The sequence below is a fragment of the Callorhinchus milii genome, unplaced genomic scaffold, assembly GCF_018977255.1.
Source record: "Callorhinchus milii isolate IMCB2004 unplaced genomic scaffold, IMCB_Cmil_1.0 Scaffold4, whole genome shotgun sequence".
Lineage (NCBI taxonomy): Eukaryota > Metazoa > Chordata > Chondrichthyes > Chimaeriformes > Callorhinchidae > Callorhinchus > Callorhinchus milii.
In genome coordinates, this window is record NW_024704745.1 from 71,456,740 (window position 1) to 71,480,028 (window position 23,289).

Genomic DNA, 23,289 nt, shown 5'->3' on the forward strand with positions numbered 1-23,289 from the left:
ATGATATTCAACACTGGGACAATCTTCAATGCAACCAAGACAAAAGTTGAAGATAGGGTAGGCTGGTTTCAGAAACATCACAGGAAATTAAGACCATATGGCTTCTGAATGGTACATTCATGTCTGAACAGAGGTGGCAGAGGGACTGCCTGCAGCATTTGCTTGATTTGCACTGTGCCTGTTAGCTCATCGCTGGAATTCTTTCCCTGCTGAAGTCAGGGATGTGAGCTGTTCAAACAGCTGGGGGCAAGGTTTGAGCACTGGAAAATCTGGCACACACATGTAACCTCAGAGGAAGGCAAGGCAACCTCCACGAATAACTCTGAGTTGAATAAAAGCATTTCTGATGTTTCACTGTCCACAAACAACAACACTTTCCTAACTTTCAACATCCTCAACAGATCGATACTTCATACATTTTCACAAAAAATGATCATTATAGTGCCTATAATGTCAAAGCATTTCACAGAAAATTTCAAGTGTAGTCACTGTATATTTATAGACAACCAATTTACATACAAGTTCTCATCAATTACGAACACTCTATCTCGAGTATTGTTGGACTTAACACCGAAATAAATGCCCTGTCTTTTTGAATAGGGTCATGGGATCTTTAAATAACCACCTGCAGAGGCAGACAGGACTTTGATTTAATATCTCTTCAACAATAAACCAATCTCTCAGAAATGCACTGGAATGTCAACTTAGACTGTGAGCTCAAACATCCAAAGTGGGGCTTGAACCCACAATCTTCTGACTCAGTCAGAGGCAAGAGTGCTACCAACTGAGCTAAAATGTCACCTTTTCACAATAAATTGTTGAAAAGTAGAAACTGGTTTAGATTAGAACACAAGAACATAAGAATTTTCTAGGCGAAAGACCAAGGTCCATCTTGTTCGCCTTTCACCATTCTGGCAGTCACTTGGCACGTCATGTTTTAAACTATATACTGTATCCCGAGATACTATTTTCTAGCATAAATCTATCTAATTTGTTCATTTTCTACTTCCACTGTCTCCCTAGGGAGCCAGTTCCATAATTTCATGTTAGAAACAAAATTGTAAAGGAGACATTGCGGCTAAATATCCATCACTCAATGAAAAATAGACTATTTCAACATTCTCCCAAGGTTATTCTTGAACGCTGTGAGTCAGTCACATAAGTCAATTTACCACTGCTTGTCCAGCTAGCACCACCCTACCAGTTAGTGCTTTGGCTTGTCGTGTTAACAGGAGACAGGTGGGAAGAATCCCTGCCTGCAGTATTGTTGCCCCTCCATGTCCTATCTTTAATCACAATAATCCTTGCATTTGATATTACCCCTTATGAGGTTGTCAAGACATCTCAAAGCACTTCACAGGATATACTGATGCAACTGGGTGTATATTATGGGCAAACTCAGCAGTCATGTCCCACAAGCAGCCCTTGAAGTGAATGACCATTTTTAGTTTGGGGATTGTTGGCTAAAACATTGGGTTAAGCTCCCTTCTCTTTTCAAATAGTGGCAAGAAATCTTCAACATCCACCTGAACAGGCAGGTTATCGTTTCATCGGAAGAATGGCACCTCTGACAATGCAGCACATCACCAAGACTGATTTGAGTGTCCACATAGACTCTATGGGTTCCAAGTCCTGACATGGGACTTAAACAAACAACCTTTTGATTCAGAGGTGAGAGTACCACTGCCTGAGCCAAGCTGACACACTGTCTGTCCTGTCATCAGCAATGACCTGGAGTGACACATGGCTGGTGAACACCACTACAAGGATTAGAATTTATATCGTATGCTTCATGCAGGATAGCGACACTGAGAGACGCAGACATCAATCGCTGGCAAAGTGGGGAGGCACTGATTAGAATATGTGCATTTGTCAGGAATGCCGCAAGAATGGCTGGTTGCATAGGATGAAAAAAACGATCATAAACTTAATTTTCAATGCATCGGTCTGTGGGAATCCTCCACACAGAATTCAACAGCATCCATTTCCCAAGTGTCTGAAGCCCCAACATGACAGCAGGCCCTTAAGGCAACTAACTCATTTATGGAACAAAGATTAAATTAGTTTTGGAGGTCAAATAATTATTAAAAATTAATTAGGTGTTCTTTTTAAAAAGACTATTTATATAGATTTTGATTTGCCCACAAAATACAGTCAATCCAATTTACAGTATATTCTGTGAAGCACTTTGAGACTTCTTGAAGACATGATAAGGTGCTATGTCAAATGCAAGGATTATTATTATTAACAATATATTCTGTGAGGCGCTTTGAGATGTCTCAGCCCTGTGATAAGGCACTATATCAAATCAAGGCTTATTATATACGCACGCACGCACACACACAGCAAGTGAACGATACCTGGGTTAAAAAAAAAGGAAGATGTGTTCTGCTTTTCTATAATAATCCTTGCATTTGATATAGCGCTTTTCGCATCTTCTCGACGTCCCAAAGCGCTTCACAGAATTTGCTGTAAGTGAATTGACTGTATACTTGTGGGCGAAACGCAGCTGCCAATTGCGCACAGCAGTGTCCCACAAACAGTCATGGATTGAAAATGACTAATTTATTATTGTTTTGTTTTTTGGAGGGATTATTATTAAGTATGTGGAGTAAGGAAACTTGCCCAAGGTTTCACCCTGGCTGGAATTGAACCCAGGTCTCTCGCTTGCAAGGCGAGTGCTCTAACCACTGAGCTACAGGACTCCACGGACTTGTCTGTACTCGTCCATGGACTTGTCTATGGACTTCTCTGTACTCAGGAAGCGCTATGCTAGAAAGGCAGTCTGCCGGCTTCTAGCTTTTCATAGTTAGCTATCAAAGACAAATTATAAAGAGATGAAAGATATCTTTTCAAAAGAAAAAAAAGATGAAAAAAAAGTTTCTACAAACTGCACATGTGCAGCATGTGAGCCTGTAACACCCAAGACCCTAACAATCAACCATTAAGTTTTTTTTAAATTGCACTCTGTATTGCTGTTTAATTTCACGTCTGCTTCACCTGGTATAAGTGAATGATTTAAAGACTGGTGCTCAATATGGGGCTGAAGTAATTTCTTCCAGCAGTAGAAATACACAAATATGCAACTGAAGACATTCCATGTACATGCCATCATTTTATTTTACCAAAGTATGCAGCAGAGTGGGGTTCCTTCACCAGCCAAGTCAAGGTGTCTGAGGGGAATATTTCCAGTTGGTTTTCTTATATCTTATTATGAATGTTACAGTCACTACAGTGAGTGAGATGGAGAGGGTCAATGAATTTGCTCGAGATTTCTTTCCAAAAATTCAGTTAAACATAGTGTCAGGATCCAATAACATATTGTATTTGTATAGCGCCTGCCAAATCGGAAGGACGTCCCAAGCACTGGACATTCAACGGGACCTAAGCTGGGGGTTGGAATCAAGAGGGGTAGAGGAGGTGGAGGGAGAGAGTAGCTGAAGGTCAAAGAGGACCAACTCATTGCTGGAATGAATTAATCGTCCTTTGATAAGCAACACTGGTTGGGATCTCCTCGTATTCTATTTCACATCTTACCAGTTATTAAGAATCCTCCAGACAAACTTCATGCTGAGTGCAAATTGACTTTGGTATTTGCCTGCAAAATATAGTCACTGCACTTTATAGAAAAGTATTCTAAAACGCCCTCCTAACGTGAAAGGCACTGTATCAAATGCAAGGATTAACATAAGAAACATCATTAAGCTGCGATTGGTTTCACAGGCATGGTTTTTAAAAAAAAGTATTTATTGAAAAGTCTTAATATTAAATAATCCAACTAAAACTGACCGAATCTCTCCACATTAAGCTTGATCAAGCTGCAACATATTTTTGTCCAGGGTCACTGCCCAATTACGTACAGCTGTGGTTTTACTGAGAACTCACTCACAAAACAAATGACAAATATTTTGACTGTTTTACTAACCACCAGAGCCAGAAATCTGAAGTTCACAGTCTTATAATAAATAGTGTGGTTTTGGATGGTGGTGCTGGCGTGGGGGGCGAGATCGGGAAAAAGAGGAAAAGGATATAAGTAAAGGACATTACTGATGGTTCCACAGTTTTCCCAATAGCACAACACAAACCTTTCAATGCCGGCACTTTATACTTAAATATGTATTTTATGGTTTATAATTTTTTTTAATTGTAAAATAAAATGTGGTCACTCATTTCTTGGCTGTTCATGAGACACAGTTGTGTGCAATTGGCTGCCATGTTTCGCCCATAAAATACACAGTCAAACCACTTTATAATATATCCTGTGAAGCACTTTGAAACATCGCAATGATGTGATGAGGCACTATATCAAATGAAAGGGTTATTATTATTATCTTCAACAAGACAACAGTTAAATTCTGCTCCAAACACATGGTGCTACACTCCACTGGTACAGTGACCGCGATAATTTGCCAAGCTATGACTGTGCTACTCTTCATATTTAATGCATATGAAACCTTACATCAATCAATGTAATTAATTCCTAATTGGTATCACTCATATACAAACTTTACAGCTGGTCCTTTTCCTTCTCAATTGTTTATGAACAAAACAAATGCACTCTTGTGATTCTTATCATTATCACAGCAATAAACAACATCTTTCCCATCGGTCAAAATACATCTTTCCTTTGGCACTATGTCAATTTGTGAATATCATCGAGTTGCTGCTGAATTATGGAGAGAGTCAGTGAGGAAGCTTGGGATAAACATTAAAGCCAAGCTGCATTCAATGTGGTGAAAATTGCAATGTTTCTCATCGATGTGTTGGTGTGCGTGACAACTATCCGATCAATCAAATTTGCTAAGAAATGGATTGCAAATTTCACCCCGTTATTTAGACATGAGACAATATCAATCAGATCGAATAGTTAGTGAATGAGTCTCAGGAATAATGGAGAAGTAAATATCAAGTAGGATGCTGTGGCCAATACAATCATCAGCAGTGGAATAAGCTTGCTGAACTGCTCATAAAACAAGTAATTGACTGTGTATGATTCATCACAGTCATTTAGCTATTCAAGTCCTGTTTTCCATAGCCCACGGCAGATTAAGTCTAAAACCTCATTAGTTTTGATAGAAAAGGGCATTAGTCTGAAATGGAGTAAGTTGAAAACAAATATATTTTTGCTTAGATTTTCCACTCCCCAGCTTCGTGACACTGAAACCAATTGTAATGCCTCTGTCACTGACCTAGTTTACATCTGCTTTACTCTTCCTCTGGATTGCATCTTATTTGCTGACCCACAGCCCAGCAAAATCAGGAGAGCTGGAATTCTCACTCTAAATACAAGGCATTTCATCACCTGTTGCAACGTGAAACACCTGGAATCCACAGTGATTGGCTTGCAGAGAGGTAAGCAGATGCTGCCAAAACTCTGTACTTCTAACTGGTAGAACCATCGCCCGATGGGAAGGGATGTGTGTCTGAGCTGCGGACAGGAAGATGTGGCAATGCTCTCATACATTTCATGCTAAACGGTGTTGCCCACTGGGAGCTCGAAGTGAACTCCTGGTACCTTCCACCCACCTAGTGAGGGGTCAAACTCACGCTTGTCAGATATCAACGACCAACGAGTAACCGTCCTCCTTGGGTGGGGGGATGGGGGAAGAGTATAAGTGGGGTCTTCTTGGAGCTGAACTGGCTCCAAGCTTCTTGTGTAAAAACAGAATCTGAATTAATGTTGACTGTTCTCATCTGAAAGACTACACTGACAATGCAGTGCTCCAGGACTGCACAGGAGGATCAGCCTACCAAGAGGCAAATCCTGATCTTTTTCTATAGTCCCTCTCATAATTAGTAAATATCTGGGGAACATGAGACACAAGATCATGAGATTAGTCTCTATGAAGAAAGTTCTTCGACCCATCCGATCACATATTTCCAGAACACCCACCCTATCGTGCCCCCATCACAGTATCAAGCTGCTTTTTAAGTGAGTCTAATGTCCTTCCCTCTACCACCTTCCCTAGCAACCTGTTCCAGTCATTGATTACTCTCTGGGCAAAGAAAAACTTCCTGGTATCTGTTCTGAAATTGCCCTTTACAACTCTACATCTATGTATTCATGTTCTGTCATGATACACCCTAAACTATTGATCTGGGTTTACTTTTTCAATCCAATTTAAAACTTTGTAAACCTCTGAGGTCCTCTCGGAGTTGTCTTCTCTCAAGACTGAAAGATCCCTAGCTTGTCCAATCATTACTCATCGTCGGGGCCAGAAAAAAATTGCGTAAATTTTTGCCAAAAATTGCAGGGAAATTTAACAAGTTGATTGGCGCTATTGAGAGGCATATTTTACTAAATGTTTTCACTTTATTGGCAAAAACGAAACATGAAAAAATAACACATCATAGATTGTTGCAAAAAAAATAATGCTTTCTTTAACAAACACTGGGTGATTTTCACTGGCGATCATCCTTGCCTCTGCATTACCCCCAGAGTCTGGAGAGCTCCCTTGTACCCTGGTGACCAGAAATGTATGCAATGTTCAAGATATCGTACAGCCTGAGAATGACTCTGGGACGCAACAAGACACTACCCTGCATGAGGGGCGCTACATAAATGCAAGCTGTTGTTGACTTCTGGGGATCTAAACTCAACTGATTTAGCAATATAGTCCAACATCCCGTTTGCCTTGTTCATACTGTATGTTTGCCTTGTACTTTCAAGCCGAGGTAAACGTCACTCTGACCCCAAGACACCTTATGGAATGACTGTCACAGTCATCACTGAAAGAACTACCAGGAAAAAAAAACAGCTGATTTATAGGAGAAATTAGTGCGTCTGGAAGTTCACATTAATCTCAAATGGCCTGGTTGAATCAAACTAACCCAAGACAGACTCAAATAAGCACAGATTTCATAAACAACAGCAATACTGTACTTCAGTTTCGGACCCAATCATGCCTTGAACCTGGAACAACGTAATTTTTCACTTTATCTTCAATTTTTAATCAGTAAAATCGTTCTACTGCTTCTCTGCAGTACTTTGTGTATACGAGAAAGAGGAGATTTTATCAGGAGTCACAATGACCATGCGAACTGGGATCAATGTTCTCAAGCTTACTCAACAGCAAAATTTACAAAAAATGTAAGGCAAAGGAATGTTACAGCAACACATACCAGTAAAAACACACTTCGGGTTATTCATTAATTTATAGTTTTCAGGTTACTGACACAGGGAGAAATCCATCACAGTGCACAAGTATCCAAATCAAAACTAGGAGCTCAAGTTATTAATTCACAGTTCCACTATATATTATTAGTAACTGTTCTATGTGTACAGTCTACCACTAGAGTAGTGTAGGACTACTCTATCCATTAGGGCTTCACTGATAAACCAGATGGTTTGGTCACTATGGGGGCATGGGGGAGGGAGGAAGGAGAGGGGTAAAGAGACTGGGGAAGAATTCTTTCAACTTGGCCTCCGTTAAACCCCGAAGCCAAGCCCCTCCCCGCCCCCAATGGAATAAGGTAGTCCAAGTTGTTCAAACAGCGGGAAAATGAGCGTTCACTCACAAAACACACAGTGACTATAGCAGTTTACAGTATATCCTGTGAAGCACTTTGGGATGTCCTCTTCTCGTGAAAGTCACTGTACCAAAAGGCAAGGATTATTTTATTATTTACACAATGAACAAACTATACAGTTTTAGCAGATTAAATTCAGATCAATACTTTGGCTCTCATCAACCTGCTCTCATCAATACAGTACTGTCCTGGCAAGCAGGATACATCTCTTTGGGGGAAAAGAATTCTATTCTGCTTCAGAACCGAGGATATTTCCACATGTAGGTGAAACTCCGTCTGGTTTGGATACTCTGAAGCATCGTGATGGATTTGCTGCATGTGTCAGGCGGACCATAAAAATGGAAAAAGCTACAGTTTTTCTATAATGTGTAATGGTTGTGTAATACATAGCAGCCAATTTGCCCACAGCAACGTCCCGCAAAGAGCCGTGAAGTGGACAGCCAATTTAACTAGAGAGTTTATATAAACAATACAAAATACTGCAGATGCCGGAAATCTGTAACCAGAGAGTTTGTTGGCAAGGACGCCAAGAGAAACTACCTTCTCTAACATTGCCATGGAATCTTCAACTTCCACCCGAAGTGGCAGATGGGATCTTGGTTTAATGTCTCATCAAAAGGACAACACAAGCTTTCCCCCAGCACTGCACTGGAATGTAAGCCTAGACCATCACCTCAAAGTCTCGACATGTGACTTGAACCCACAACCTTCTGACTCAGAGGAGTGTTACCACTCAGCCAGACTGACACCCCTGACCTTGACAGCCCACGTATATCTATAATCTTAGTGGGTAGGATGGAGAGGAAATGCTTGTTTGCACATCAGCTGCCGAGTACAGATTCCTCATCATAAGATTACATTAAAAAAAACACAGAAAGACTGCCACAAGCAGTTAGGCAACCGACTACAAAGTGAAAATCTTTCATGACAAACACAATTCTTAACTACAGTATCAGTATCAAAGCCCCAAAAAGCATTCCCATATTATCAGGCACTGCGTGTAATAAGCAGGTGAAAAAATGACATGATAATTGTGTGATGTGAGTTATCACAAATGATATTATCACCATAGTAACACATCCCCCTCTCTCCTTTTCTCCCGACATCTCAGTCAATGAGGGTTTTTTAAAAAAAAAGAAATTCAAAATGACTGTTGTTTTGGCAGTCCTTGCTTTTCCCGTTAGTAGTAAATGTTACATTTCCGCTCAGCACTTTTGGGTTAATAATGAACCGAGTCCATCTGATCAGTGACAAACACACCTTTCTTTTCACAGTTTGTTCTCAGTGATTTCAAAGCATCCTCTGGAATCACAATCTTTAAAAACAAGACAGCATCTCTTTGTTGCTGTAGAAATTAAAGTCAACATCAGAACATTATGAGCTGAGGGGTTGACCTAACCTAGTTTATTAAAGCCCAGTCTAATATGTATAATGTGATTCATTTCGACCCAGTCAAAAACAGGCCCTGGAATTCTTAAAACATATTGGAGGATTGGCTCCTGGATAACCAGTGTTAAGCAGTATAACATGACGAATAGTGGTTAGTATGTGTGTATGCAGGAAAGTAACCTGGAAAGAATTCTGAAGATGTCACTTCCCATGCACACCCACGCCATTGGTATTAAAATACAAATGTATTTTGTTTAAAAATATTTGCCTAGAAAACGCATAGGTTTTTTTTTGGTCAGCCGGGAATCTGACACATCCGGAAACCCGTCACCATGCTTAAGTGTATCCAAACCAAACAGAGTTATGTATATGTACTCAATCTACACATGGAAATTTCCATGTTTGGAATGGAATGCTCACTCTCTCCCCAGAGGGACGTAATTTACTTGTCTTATCCTCGAGAGGGCACAGTCACTACAATTTACCATCAATCCTATGGATCGCTCCCGAAGCCACCACGCCATTTCGTTGAAGAATTACGCCGGGCCAAAGATGGCGGTGCATTGTCAAAGGTCAAATGGCAACCACCAATTAATACTCTTTTATACACTACCCCTGCAAAGCTCTACTGTTAACTGTTCTCCAATGAATTGGAGCTGAAGATTAGAGTCTCTCCAACCCCATCCCAGGACTACACTTGTGTTGATAGTTGGAGTCCCCCATGTCATTAACACGATCCAACCTCCCACCCCAAGCCTAGCCCGTCAGCTCTAGTACAATTAGTAAGTGAAGCTGGTGCCAAAATCTCTCGCATGCCAAACACGATAACAATCCCACTTGGGTCTCCACAGCGCTGATTCAAGATCAGTGATCATTTCTTAGAAATACTTTGGAAACTCAACACTCTTCAGAACATTGGGTGGTTTAGCAATTCCACGTTCATAGTTAAGAACTCTCTGAGGGAAATCCACAGATTAGACCCCAACAGGAACATGCTATGGAACTTGGTCCTTTCCTATTATGATTGAATTTCAAGTCATAAGTAGAGACACACAAAAAAACACACATTTGCAAATGAGTTTTCTGCCTGAAGCAAATTCTGGGCAAACGGTTACATACAATCTTCAGAGGTACCGAGAAAAGCACCTCCTTCAGGCGGGTCTCAATAATAATACCAATTCTTTATTTGAGGGATTATTACCCCCAGAAAGCAATCTGCACCAATCGACTCACAAATGGGTTCTTACTTACGGCAAAGGCATGTGGAGTAAGGAAACTTGCCTAAGGTTTCGCCTCGCCTGGGAATCAAATTCGGGTCCTCTCACTTTCGAGGCGACTGCTCTAACCGATACTCTTCAGGACTCTTCTTGTATTTGGAGCGAGCAATACAACCTCATTTGTTTACAGTGATGCTGGGCTGTGGATGGCAACAGCACTGTAGGTAATTTCAGACAATTATCTTGAATGTAAAGATTTTCTGTTTAAATTGGGGGGGGGTAGTTAGATCATAATCAGATACCATAGCAAGGGCTGAACATACTTGGACCTTTTTCTCTTGAAAAGAGGAGGGTTAGGGGTGACCTGATAGAGGTCTTTAAAATGATGAAAGGTTTTGATAGGGTAGACATAGGGAAGATGTTTCCACTTGTGGGGGAGACCAAAACCAGGGGCCATCAATATAAAATAGATCAAATAGGGAAGTTAGAAGAAATTTCTTCACACACAGAATAGTGGGAATGTGGAACATGCTACCACAAGGAGTTGTTGAGGCAAATAGCATAGATGTATTTAAGGGAAAGCCAGATAGGTATATGAGGAGAAATGAATAGAAGGTTATGCTTGAAAGCTTAGTTGAGGAAAGCCAGAAGGAGGCTCATGTGTAGCATAAACACCGGCATAGACCAGTTGGGCCGAATGCCTGTTTCTGTGCTGTATATTTTAATGTATTTTATTGTAGTGTCTGCCATATGATGGCAACTTTTTTTTAAAAAAAGCTCTAATTTGGGTAATGAAACTCAGACTTGGGCCTGATGGGATGGGGGGAGGAAAGGAAGAGTCCAGCATGCAGTATTTAGGTATGGCTTGTGGAAGAATTTCATTGTATCTGAAAATATCGCCCCCTTCCACTTACCAAGAAATAATTTCCCCCATTAACTAGCTCCACATCAAGTGGCAGCAGCTGAAAACCAGATCCATTTTGGGGCAGGTCTTTCTCATTATCTGCTCAGTGTTGACATTACTTTCTTTCACAAATTACTTCCTTTCAGCAAATTGGAAAATCAACAAGATAGCTGGCTGGATTTGTAATAAGAGGGAGGAGGGAAAAAAAGTTTAGAAAACATAAAGTGCCCAAAGGACAACACAAAATCCTGTAGCTATTCATTGAGAGATCTGGCCTTGTGTGATGAAAAAAATACCTACTAAAATAAAGCAGGCATGAACATTACCTCAGCACTTAGCAAGATCATGAGGACAAGGCAACTTTTGCTTTTTTAACCAACCATGAACCTGGTTAAGGCGAGCGCAGTTTATTCTAAACTTGTTGCGAGGGGAAAAAAGAGAACATGCTGATTTGATCTCTGCCAAAAGTGATAAGCATTCGGAATGCTAGTGATACTGCGTATCCATGCTTTGTGAAAGATTACATGGACTAAGATTGCTTTGATACATCCTCCCTGATGTCCTGACAAGATCTTATTATCATATACAGCAACAGTTCCACAGAAAACGTTGGATAAGTCTGCACAGGACAGCTTAATGAGTTAGTTGGAAGAGAGCCATTTCATGACAAACCAATATTCATACTTCATCTTTTTTTTAATACTATTAAAAATAGTATTAATACTTGTGGCTTTTTTTAATACTATAAAAAATTGCCATTTGCAGGTCAGTAACTTTCCATTTCTCAGAGGTGAGAGGAAAAGAGTGTTAAACACGCTTTTTCTCTTTTAATGAATGACCATGTTATGCACAGTGTTACAAAGCTCACTGCTTCCCTGGTAATGTGATGCAATGATCGTTTTACCAGTTGTGTCTTGTTCCGCAGTGACATACTGGCAAGAGTGTGACCGCACCAACAATCGTGACCACGTTAAATTTTCAGCTTCTAAAAGTTTAATAAAAATGGTTCTGCAAAAAAAATAACTGACACTGCATCAGGTGTTATCTTCCCTGCCTGCAAGGTGAGTTTTTTTAAAGAAACATTCAAGGCCAAGATAGTACTGAATAACATGGGTATTTGGGATAGATGTTTCTTGCTCTTCCAAGACCGAGTTAGTGTGACAACAACCTGCAATTATATGGCACCCTTTCTTCGAGCTGCATCTCAGAGTGTTAAGCAGCAGTGTGGTTTGACGCTGAAGTGTTATTACTCAAAAGGGCAAAAAAGTAATTGTTCCTTAAAAAAAAGGGATGTAGGTCACAAATATCCGAGTCATAAGACCAAAGTGATTTTTATAGACACTGGGTATTTTCTAATTCAGTCTGTAGCTGACAACTCAACAGACCATCACTCACGCACCCACAACATACAAGGCAGGCTGAGATATTTATTGAACATTGAAGCACTTTGCACTGTCAAATAAGGATGATTAAGGCTCTCATTGTCTGTAAGATCCCATTGTGCTCCTGTGTCAAACGTTCATGTGCTCCCATTGTCCTAAATCCCTGACTGTCCAGCGCCTTGGGTCGTCCTACCGACGTGAAAGGTGCTGTGCAAACACAATGTGTTGTTGTTGTGTAGTAAGGGAAGCTTGGTAGAAGATTAAACACTTTGGTCACAAACAACAACAGCTGGAAGGCACACAACAGGTAGCCAAGTCTATACTCTATTTCAAACCCGTGAATTCAAAATCAGTCAAGACATTCCGATTACCTGGGGCTTTAATTAAAAAGGGCGCAGTCTTTAAAGGAAAGGGGCATAGCAAAACCATATCAGTTTGAAAGTGGGGAGGATAGAGTCATGTGACAGTATCATGTGTATTTTGGCACAAATTACATGGTTGTGTTTGTGTATTTATAAAATAATGATACTGCTTGCCAAATACTTTTTTTTTAAAAAACAGATAGTGCCCTTTTAACAACAAGCTTGCATTTATATCATGCCTTTCACAAAAAAGAAAACGTCTCAAAGCGCCGCACAGAATGAGAAGAATTGGAAATGAAGTGGAGGAATGTTGTTATGTTGGATTTACAGTCCAGCACACAAGCTGCTGCATTCCACCTTTCAGAATTATTTCCATAAGTTACCAATGAGGTCAAGGGACACCAACAGTTAAAATCCAAACCTTTGAGCAAACAAATATATGGAGGTCTGGAGGTTGTCTTACTATAAGGCTGCAGTGTTTATGGTCGTGCTGGCTTTGTGTGCTGATGGCACAGACAGAAACACTGCCAAGAAGCTCACATCTGTAACATCGTGAACTTTCCAGTGATGGTGAGCAGAATTATATAACCACCACAGATACATGTTAAACAAAGCTTAAATGTTCAGTGTCAGACAGTAGAGGCGAGGAACAAAACACAATCATTGAATTGGTTTGTAAACTATTTGCTATGAAAAACATTTTTAAACATTTTTTAAAAAATTAATTTTTCAACTGGAAAAAAAACCTCTGGAATAATACTTATTCCTTTCACTTTAGCCTCTCTCGCCATTTGATTCAAATGAAATAAAATCAGATTGTACGGGCTTGTTCGAGAAAGCACTGAGCTCTCCAATATAACCGTAGTCGTACCTTGGTGAATTATAGTCACCAGCTGTTGCCTGGCAATCATCCTGCTCATCCTGTACGGTGAACGGCGACGTGACTGATCCAGCCTCAGGTACATGTCCTGCCCCTGAGGTGAGAGGGAGCTGAAATAGGCACAGCCTGGGCTGGGTGGCAAAGGTATCTCCCTGAGCATATCTGCAGCAATGCTGATTAGATTTCCAGGCACACGTATTCACTCCCACAAGTTTCTGGTCGGCTTATAGCCTGAGCCACTAACAAGGAAGCGTAAGAGAAGCACTGAGCTCTCTTTGAAAAGTTTCAAGCAGACTTCAGCAGAGGAGGGGCAAATAGCATAGCAAAATTCCAACTCATGCATCACATGACCAGGAGGATCCAGTGAGTCAAGGGGCTGGACCTGAAGGCAGCATTTGATAACAGTCAATTGGTGTTTGCAAATGTTAGTAATCTGTTGTAACCCCACATACCTCAGAGCTGACGAGGCACTCGGAAATCTGATGGGAGGATTTTATACCATGCAAGATCAAGTGACCCCAACCCAGTGAAAGCACCGAATATAAACCAGGAATGTTTTCTCTATTAAAATAACAATTTGGTGACTCAAATAATAATTTGATGACTGTTTTGTGGGACACGGCTGTGCACAATTGGTTGCCATGTTTCCCACAAAATACACCGTCAATTCACTTTACGGTATATTCTGTGAAGCGCTTTGAGACATCTCAAGACGTGATAAGGCACTATATCAAATGGAAGGATTTTTATTATTATTATTAATAATAACCCACCACATTCATGAAGTACACACCTGCACTCCTGACAATGTCCAGTGTGTTCTGCTTCAGTGGGGGTCTTTGATAATATTATCAGTCTATCTTAACAGTCTCTGTTTTTTCAAACTTGGGGGAAGAGGGAGCTGGATGGAGGAGTAATACTGCACTTTGAACGTTGATATCTTACACTGGCACATGCGATGGAATATTATAATTGGTGTTCCTCACTCAGAAAGCAGTGAGCGTGCGCAGCTGATAAATAGGGGTTCATTTAGCAACAGCATGGTTTCAGTGAACATTCTGCCTGCCCACCTGGCTCACCTAATAGATGGAGTGGGAGTGTTTAATTGACAGCTATTGGGAGAGTGTACTGAAAGGGAACAGGCAACAACAGGCCCACAAAAGAATTTCAATCAGCCTCTCTTTTCCTTTTTACGCCAGTTGTCTCTGTCGCTATCGTTTTTTTTTACTTTACAAGCAACCAGCAACTGTATGAGACACACCAATCCTGCTGTACAAAAACTATCATTTACATAGCATACTTCACACCAGGAGGATGTCTCAGAGCACTTCATAGAGTTGCCTGGGGTTAGCGCTGGAGGCGGGGGGAGAAAGGTAGTTGAAAATGCAGTCAAAAAGATAGATCTTAAAGTGGGTTTGGAGGGAGGTAAAGGGAAGCAAGGATTTTTACCACTTTACTATCATTCCTGCAAGCCAAAGCCCTAATGGGTAGGTGTTTCTAGCTGGACAAGCAGAGGGAAGCTGTGCATTTTCTCGCTGGTTAAATTGTAAAACCAAAAACAATAATAAATTGGTCATTTTCAATCTACGACTGTTTGTGGGACATTGCTGTGCGCAATTGGCTGCGCGTTCGCCCACAAATATACAGTCAATTCACTTTACAGTGTGTTCTGTGAAGCGCTTTGGGATGTCCTCCCGACGTGAAAAGCGCTATATCAAATGCAAGGATTATTATTATTATGCCTTGGGTCAACATTTTTCTCTCCTCCCCGCTCGGTGCTCACTATCATCTCTGGGAAGCACCTTGAGGCATTCTCCTCATTGAATGGTGCTTTATAAGTGCAAGCTGTTGTTGCCCATTTCACCACTGGTTCAAGATGCTGATCACTATCCTCCTTGGTTGGGGAGAAGATAAGCAGGGTCTTCTTGAATCTGAACTGGCATCAAAGCAACAGGTTTGACAACAGAATGTCAGATTTGAGTCAACGCCCCGTGGCAGTCTCAGAAGACTGGTTCCTGAACCAGGCTGGTCTTGAGTACTCCAGGGCATTACTGATGACAGCCCAGTCAGCCTGGCTCATCAGCAGGACTTTGAGGGGCAGAATAGTTACTGGGGATTGGATTGTTTCCATTCAGCTCCTGTTACCCCTAAAAACAAAAGCCCAAATGGGTGGTCCTAGCTGGCTAAACAGGACACTTGCCAATGCTTTCAATGGCAAATTATAGGATTTTAGCTGGTTAAACTACAGTAGCACCCCAAAGGAAACTCTGGGGTTCACAATCTTTGGCTCCTGCCAACCTGAGGCCAAAACTCTTTGGAATTAGTTACGCAGGCTGTGGTGTCTCTGTGCAGAAAGTGCACATTCCATTCCAAACATGGAAATTTCCATGTGTAGATGGGATTCACTGAACTTTTTTGGTTTGGATGCTCTTAAGCATGGTGATGAGTTTCTGCTTGAGTTACTTGGCTGACCAAAAAAAAATTTACATTGCTGCTGAGGCTTCATTCAAAGCCAAATATCAGGTTTCTGAATGCTTTTCTGAAGTTGAAATTTACAAAGTCAGAAACACAAGTAATTGTGTGTCAACCATCTGGAGTCAACGATAGAACATCTCACAGCCAGAGGTCCAAATAACAACTCTTGAGTATGTGAAATTGGAAAATGTGGTTTGCTACAAAGTACACGTGTATAAATATTGGGTCAGACAAGATTGGCTTGGTCTTAGTGACTCTCTGTAGTTGGAGATCTTGAGGCATATGTAGAGTATAGCCTCGCCAGCGAGAGACCTTGGTTCAATTCCCGGCAAGTCAAAACCTTGGGCAAGTTTCCTTGCTCCACATGCCTGATAATAATCCTTCAAGAAAAAAATACAATAATAATTTGGTCACTCAGTCCACAACTGTTTGTGGGACACATTGGCTGCTGCGTTTCGCTCACAAATATACAGTCAATTAATTCACTTTACAGTACATACTGTGAAGAGCTTTGAGACATCTAGAAGACGTGAAAAGCACTATATCAAATGCAAGGATTATTATATTAAAACATTTTAATAATAATCCTTGCATTTGATATAGCACCTTATCTTGCCGTCGAGACATCTCAAAACACTTCACAGAATATACTGTGAAATGAATTGACTGTATATTTGTGGGTGAAACATGGCAGCCAATTGCATACAGTAACATCCCCCAAACTGTCATGGATTGAGAGACCAAATAATTATTATTTATTATTTTTTGGAAGGGATTATTAACCCTGGAAAGTGATCAGCCAATCAACTAACAACCATGTTCCTACTACTTGGTAGACAAACAAAAGCGTGTGGAGTAAGGAAACTTACATAAAATAAATCCCTGCCCGGGAATCGAACCTGGGTTGGGGAATAAATACCTACAGTTACTCAAGGTAGGAGTTCAGAAGAGATGTGACAGAACTGCACTTACTTCTTCCTTCATGACTGTGTAAGTAAATGTTTCCTTCCAGTTTAAATCTTAGCATAAAACAAATTAATACAACATTGCTACCTCCGTCGCCAGTGAATTCCTGGAAATCACCTCCATGGCTCTGTCCCTTTCTTCATTGATGAACAGTCAAATAATAGGCTCTTTGCAACACCTACTTATATCTCTAACTCTGACACAATAATAAAGGTCTTCTATTATTCTATCGTCTATGGTGCAGAAAGGAGGGCTTCAGGTTCCTGGATCATTGGGATGAGTTCTGGGGCAGGTGGGACCTGCACAAGGTGAATGGGTTACGCCTGAATAGGGCTGGGACAAATGTCCTTGCAGGGAGGTTAACTAGTGCTGTTGGGAAGGGATTTTGAGGGGGGAAAGGGAATCAAGACGGAGCATTAGAGAGGACAAACAAGCTACATGGGAGAGACGAATAGCAATGTATTAAGGAGTAATCCAGAAAAAGTACAGATTAGATGAAGGAGAAATGCAGAACAGACTAAGTTAGTCTTGGAGTGCATGTGCGTAAATGCACAGAATGTGACAAGATTGGTGAGCTACAGGCTCAAGTTGCCACATGGAGTTATGATGTAGTGGCAATAACAGAGACCTGGCTCAAACAAGGGCAGGAATGGGAGCTGAATATTCCTGGCTACAATGTATTCAGGAGGGATAGGGAAGGAAAAAAAGGAGGGGGAAGTGGCAATATGCAATATTGATTAAAGATACGGTTACGGTCCTGGAAAAGGACGATGTGCTAGAGGGTCCCAAAATAGAATTTATTTGGTTAGAGTTAAGGAGCAGAAAAGGAGCTGTTACTCTGTTAGGTGTATACTATAGACCGCCAAATAGTGGGAAGAAGATACACAAGCAAATCTGGAAGTAGATTTCGGAAAGATACAAAATCAATCGAGTCGTGATAATGGGGGACTTCAATTATCCTAAGATAGACTGGCAATATAACAGTATAAAGAGCAAGGACGGGGAAGGATTCCTGAAATAGCGAGTTGTTCAGATCTGGAACGCATTGCCTGAAAGGGTGATGGAAGCGATTCGATAACAACTTTTAAGAGAGAAGCAGATACTTATTTGGGGAGGACAAGTTTGCAGGCCTATGGGGAGAGAACGGGGGAGTGGGATTGATTTGGAAGCTCTTTTCAAAGAGCCGGCACAGACATGATGGGCCAAATGGCCTCCGTCTGTGCTGTATGATTCTATGATTCTAATTCTATAGGTAATAGGGAAACTCCTGATGCCTTAAAATAACATTTCATGAAGAAGACCACAACTTTTTCTGGTTGTTAAACACACACTTTCAAAGCGTCCTATCACTATAACAGGCTAAAGTTGGCATTTTATTTGAAACATTTATGAAGTACACCTCTGCCTATTCTGAAACAAAGCAGAAATACTGGCTAGATATCAAAATCTCACATTAATGAACGGTGTCACCTAAGGTTCTTGATATTGGCTTTCTTCTGTTTAATTCGGGAGAAATAAGCTGCTGGTACAGCAGCTCTCTTGTGAACTGAGCAACTGCAAAGTTGTTTATTAACTAAATGACTATCTGATAAAGCTATTTCATTTCAGGTTTTGTGGATATGCATCATGTTTTGGAATACTAACAACAGGAATGTTTAGTCAAAAAAAATCATTTGTATTTTTGAACATCTTATCACATTGAAATGATAGAAAGACCTTCACAGGTCATTCCTGTCAGGGCTATTGGTTGTTTGTGTAGTCACATTGCACAATCAAGGTCCTTCATCCAGCCATGAGATGAATTACCAATTAAATTGAAGGATTGTAGAAACTCCCCTTTCTTTTTGAATAGTGCTATGGGATCTTTAATGCCACCTGAACAGCCAGACGGGATCTCGGTTTAACATCTCTTCTGACAAGATGAAACCTTGGCACCTCTGACATTAACAATTGTATCAGACTGACTCCATTGACAGCACTCTCGCCTCGGAGTCAGGAGGTTGTGGGTTCAAGCGCCATGTTGGGACCTGGAACTCCTATAGTCTTAGCTGAGGGGACCACTGTATTGTTGGAGGTGTCGTCTTTCGGATGGGACATTAAACCGAAGTCTGCCTGTTCAGGTGGACGTTAAAAGATCCCATGGCACTATTCGAAAACAGAATTGAGTTTCTCCTGATATCCTGTCCAGCAATTCCACAAATAAAATTGGTCATTCACTTCATAGCTATTTGTGGGACATTGCTGTGTGCTAATTGGCTGCTGCATTCACTCACAAATCTCACAGTCACTCCACTTTACAGAATATCTCATGAAGCACTTTGGGACATTCTCCTGATATGAAAGGCACTATATCACATGCAATGATCATTATTATTATTAATAATGCAGAACTCCACAGCAGGGTCAGCCTACATTATATGTCTACAGTTTTCAGCTATTCAGAGAATCAGCTATTCTCCTTATATGAAATGTTTGATTAGAAGTGAAAGAAGAAGGCCAATAACAGCTACATGTATTAGTTTATTGAGACTTTAATACAGTTTGCTGTTCCTTGTTGGATTCATTGCGGAACTACAGACTGAAAACACCCTCAAAATGAAACAATGCAAACAAACATGCAGACCTGAAAACTGGAACCATATGCCTAGGCAAGCCCAGGAAAAACTGAGAGGATACCAATGTTATGTTGTAAATATCACCAGCATAATTTATATACATGGTATGAGGTGTCAGGCAGAACGTATAGAAATTAAGCACTTGAGATCAATGGGTTATTCAAATGATAAAATTTGGTTTAACTCACTTTCCTCTAAAGAGATTCAACCCATCAAATCCTTTTCCTGGAATTGAAATACGTACTCGCATCAATTGTAGCCAATGAAGATGACCAAAGTGCAAATCAATAATCTTTCATTTTAATTTGATTTTAAGAATTAATTTCAATATATCATGTTAACCAACCAACCTAAATTACAGTTAAATCTGCAGATGTACAATAATCTCTGCTCAGTTTCATAAACTGATCATTTTATGTACCAAAGATTTCTGTGTATTTTGTTTACCGCTGAGGTAGTGCTATCAATAGAGAAAAATGATAAACTACTGCATTACCATTCAAATTGGATGGAGTCCTGTAGCTCAGTGGTTAGAGCACTCGACTCGCAAGCGAGAGACCGAAGTTCAATTCCCGGCTGGGCGAAACCTTGGGCAAGTTTCTTTACTCCATATGCCTGATAATAATCCCTCAACAAAAAAAATAATAATTTAGTCAATCAATCCACAACTGTTTGTGGGACACTGCTGTGCGTAATTGGCTGCCATGTTTCGCCCACAAATATACAGTCAATTCACTTTACAGTATATTCTGTGAAGCGCTTTGAGAAGTCTAGAAAATGTGAAAAGCACTATATCGAATGCAAGGATTATAATAATAATCCTATAATCCTTGCATTTGATATAGCGCTTTTCACGTCAGGAGGACGTCCCAAAGCGCTTCACAGAACACACTGTAAAGTGAATTGACTGTATATTTGTGGGCGAACGCGCAGCCAATTGCGCACAGCAATGTCCCACAAACAGTCGTAGATTGAAAATGACCAATTTTTATTATTGTTTTTGGTTTTGGAGGGATTATTATTAGGCGTGTGGAGTACGGAAACTTGCCCAAGGTTTCGCCCTCTGCCTGGAATTGAACTCAGGTCTCTCACTTGCAAAGCGAGTGCTCTAACCACTGAGCTACAGGACTCCACAGCTACAGGACTAATAATTATTATTATTATTATTAAAAAAAATTAGAATGCAGGAGCAAGAAACAACTAACAGAGGGGTAACACATTTTTGTTGTCGATGTTAACAGATGCTTAGCAAAGCGATAGAACTTCATTGCCTACCCAATGGAATAATACAGTAGCTATCAGTAAAATAATACATGCTCTTGATAAGACTGAATAAATAAAGGAAATACATTGTGAACTATATTATGACAGATGAAAACACACCAAGCTCGCATTATTCCAAATCAAAACCTATCACAGAAATAAACTGATATCAATATTTTATGATGCCTACTTTAATCCTCTATGTTTGTGCTTTACTTACACTGCAGTGGTAGGAGAGAAGGATGAGTGGCCTGGGCTAAAACCTGTTCTACGGTTCCCATCAGTGCCAAATAGCCTTGAAGGAGGAAAGGGAGGAGGCGGTGAAGGCACTGGAGGATAGAGTTCCAGAGCCTAGGGGCTGAGAGGCTGAAGACCCGGCCACCGATGGTAGGGCGGTTGGGGCGGGGGATGTGGATCAGACTGGAGCCAGAGGAACGGCGGGTATGGGCAGGTAGGTAGAAGGGAGCAAGGCCGTGAATGGCCTTGTAGGTGAGGATGAGGATCTTGAATTCGATCCTCTGGGGGATGGGGAGCCAGTGGAGGCGAGCGAGGGTGGGAGTGATGTGGTCCCGAAGCCTGGTGCGGGACAGTACACGAGCTGCAGAGTTCTGAATGACCTGCAGCTTGTGGACGGAGGTGCCGGGAAGGCCGGCGAGGAGAGTTCCCATAGTCCAGCCTTGAGGTGATAAAGGCGTGGACCAGAGTTTCAGCAGCATGAGGGGTGAGGTAGTGCCGTAGTCTGGTGATATTCCGGAGGTGATGGAAGGCAGTGCCAGTTGTGGCGCGGATATGAGGGAGAAAGGACAGCTCAGGGTCGAACAGAACACCGAGGTTCCTGAATGGCTTTGAGAGGTGGAGAGTGCAGCCTTGGATGCTGATGCTGTCAGCGCCTGAGGTGCAGAGGCGCTGACGTGAGCCAATCAGGAGGGCCTCAGTCTTACGCACCTTGAGCTGAAGAAAGTTGTCTCTTGTCCAGGACTCAATGTCGGACAGGCAGCTGTCAGGACATCGGTGGTCGTGGAGTTGAAGGTAGAGGAGGAAAGGTAGAGTTGGGTCATCCGTATACATGTGGAAGTTAACCCCATGTCTGCGGATGATTCACCAAGGGGGAGCATATAGAGGGTGAAGAGGAGGGGACCGAGGACAGAGCCCTGAGGGACACCGCACGAGACACTGCGGGGGATGGAGGAAAAGCCGTTCGTGGAAACAAAGTGAAGACGGTGGGAGAGGTACGACCTAAACCACTCAAGGACAGGGCCTTGAAGGTTGAGGTGGGAGGACAAGCGGTGGAGGAGGATAGCGTGGTCGACCGTATCGAATGCTGCCGATAGGTCGAGGAGGACGAGGAGGCAGAGGGAGCCCTGGTCGCAGATGGTCAGGATGTCATTGGTGACCTTGACCAGGGCAGTATCTTTGCTATGGGCAGCACGGAAACCCGACTGAAGGGGTTCGAATAATGAATGGGTGGAGAGGAAAGAGTGCAGCTGGGAGGCGACAACTCGTTCAAGGAAGGTGAAGTCTTGGAGGTGAAGTCGTTCTCCAGCTCCTTCAATCAGCCTCTTCAAATCAAAGGGTTGGACAGTCTGGGAATTGGATCCTTTTAATATGACTTTGATCAGCCTACTAGTCAAACTCTGCTTGTGATGTAGGTTTTAGCATAGAGGCATTTATTATTAGTCAGAGATGCAATGTGAAAAAAAAATGCCTAACTCACCCTTCAAACGATTTTTAGTGTCAGGACCTTTTATTAGCTATATATTTTACAATTAAGAGATGTTTTTTGTGGAATTTCTAAATTATTTTGCTGAGGATCGGAAGATCTGAATAACAGAAGGCAAACTCCAAAACTGTTCATTTCATTGGCATTAAAAGGCATCTTCGAGCATGTTTGCTGTCCCCCTGGTGGCCCAAGAGAACATTACATTGTTATTCAACTCAGCTCCGCATGATCACATTAGTGCTGCAGTGCAGTACTCAATCTTAATCACAACTTTTAACTGGCATTACTGATAGTTATTAAAGCATATACAGACTCTAGACAGCTACACTGTGGGAAAAAAGCTGTAATTTGATCAAGGGGTTTCTAAGAGACTGTATTCATTTCAGAATCAGCTTGATACCATCATTATCCCATGGCACTATTCGAAAAGAGGAGTGAGTTTCCTGATGTGCTGGGAAAGAATCTCTAGATAAAATTGGTCATTCACTTCATGGCTGTTTGTGGGACATTGCCGTCTGCACACTGGCTGCCGTGTTCGCCTACAAAATACACGGTCACTACACTTTTCAATAAATCCTGTGAAGCG

At 41.4% G+C, this 23,289-nt stretch overlaps 1 protein-coding gene across 2 annotated transcripts in view; it reads right to left on the reverse strand.

The window, feature by feature from the left end:
• Positions 1–23,289, reverse strand: part of stard13a (StAR-related lipid transfer (START) domain containing 13a) — a 112,325-nt gene that overhangs the window by 79,995 nt on the left and 9,041 nt on the right. Inside the window, exon 1 of one of the 2 annotated variants that reach the window (XM_007891272.2) lies at positions 13,656–13,925. The exons of the other annotated variant lie outside the window; for it this stretch is intronic. Coding sequence (XP_007889463.1) covers positions 13,656–13,824 — 169 coding nt within the window. The 5' untranslated portion in view covers positions 13,825–13,925. Of the gene's footprint in view, positions 1–13,655; positions 13,926–23,289 lie in introns of those variants that run through there. 2 annotated transcript variants of the gene reach the window in all.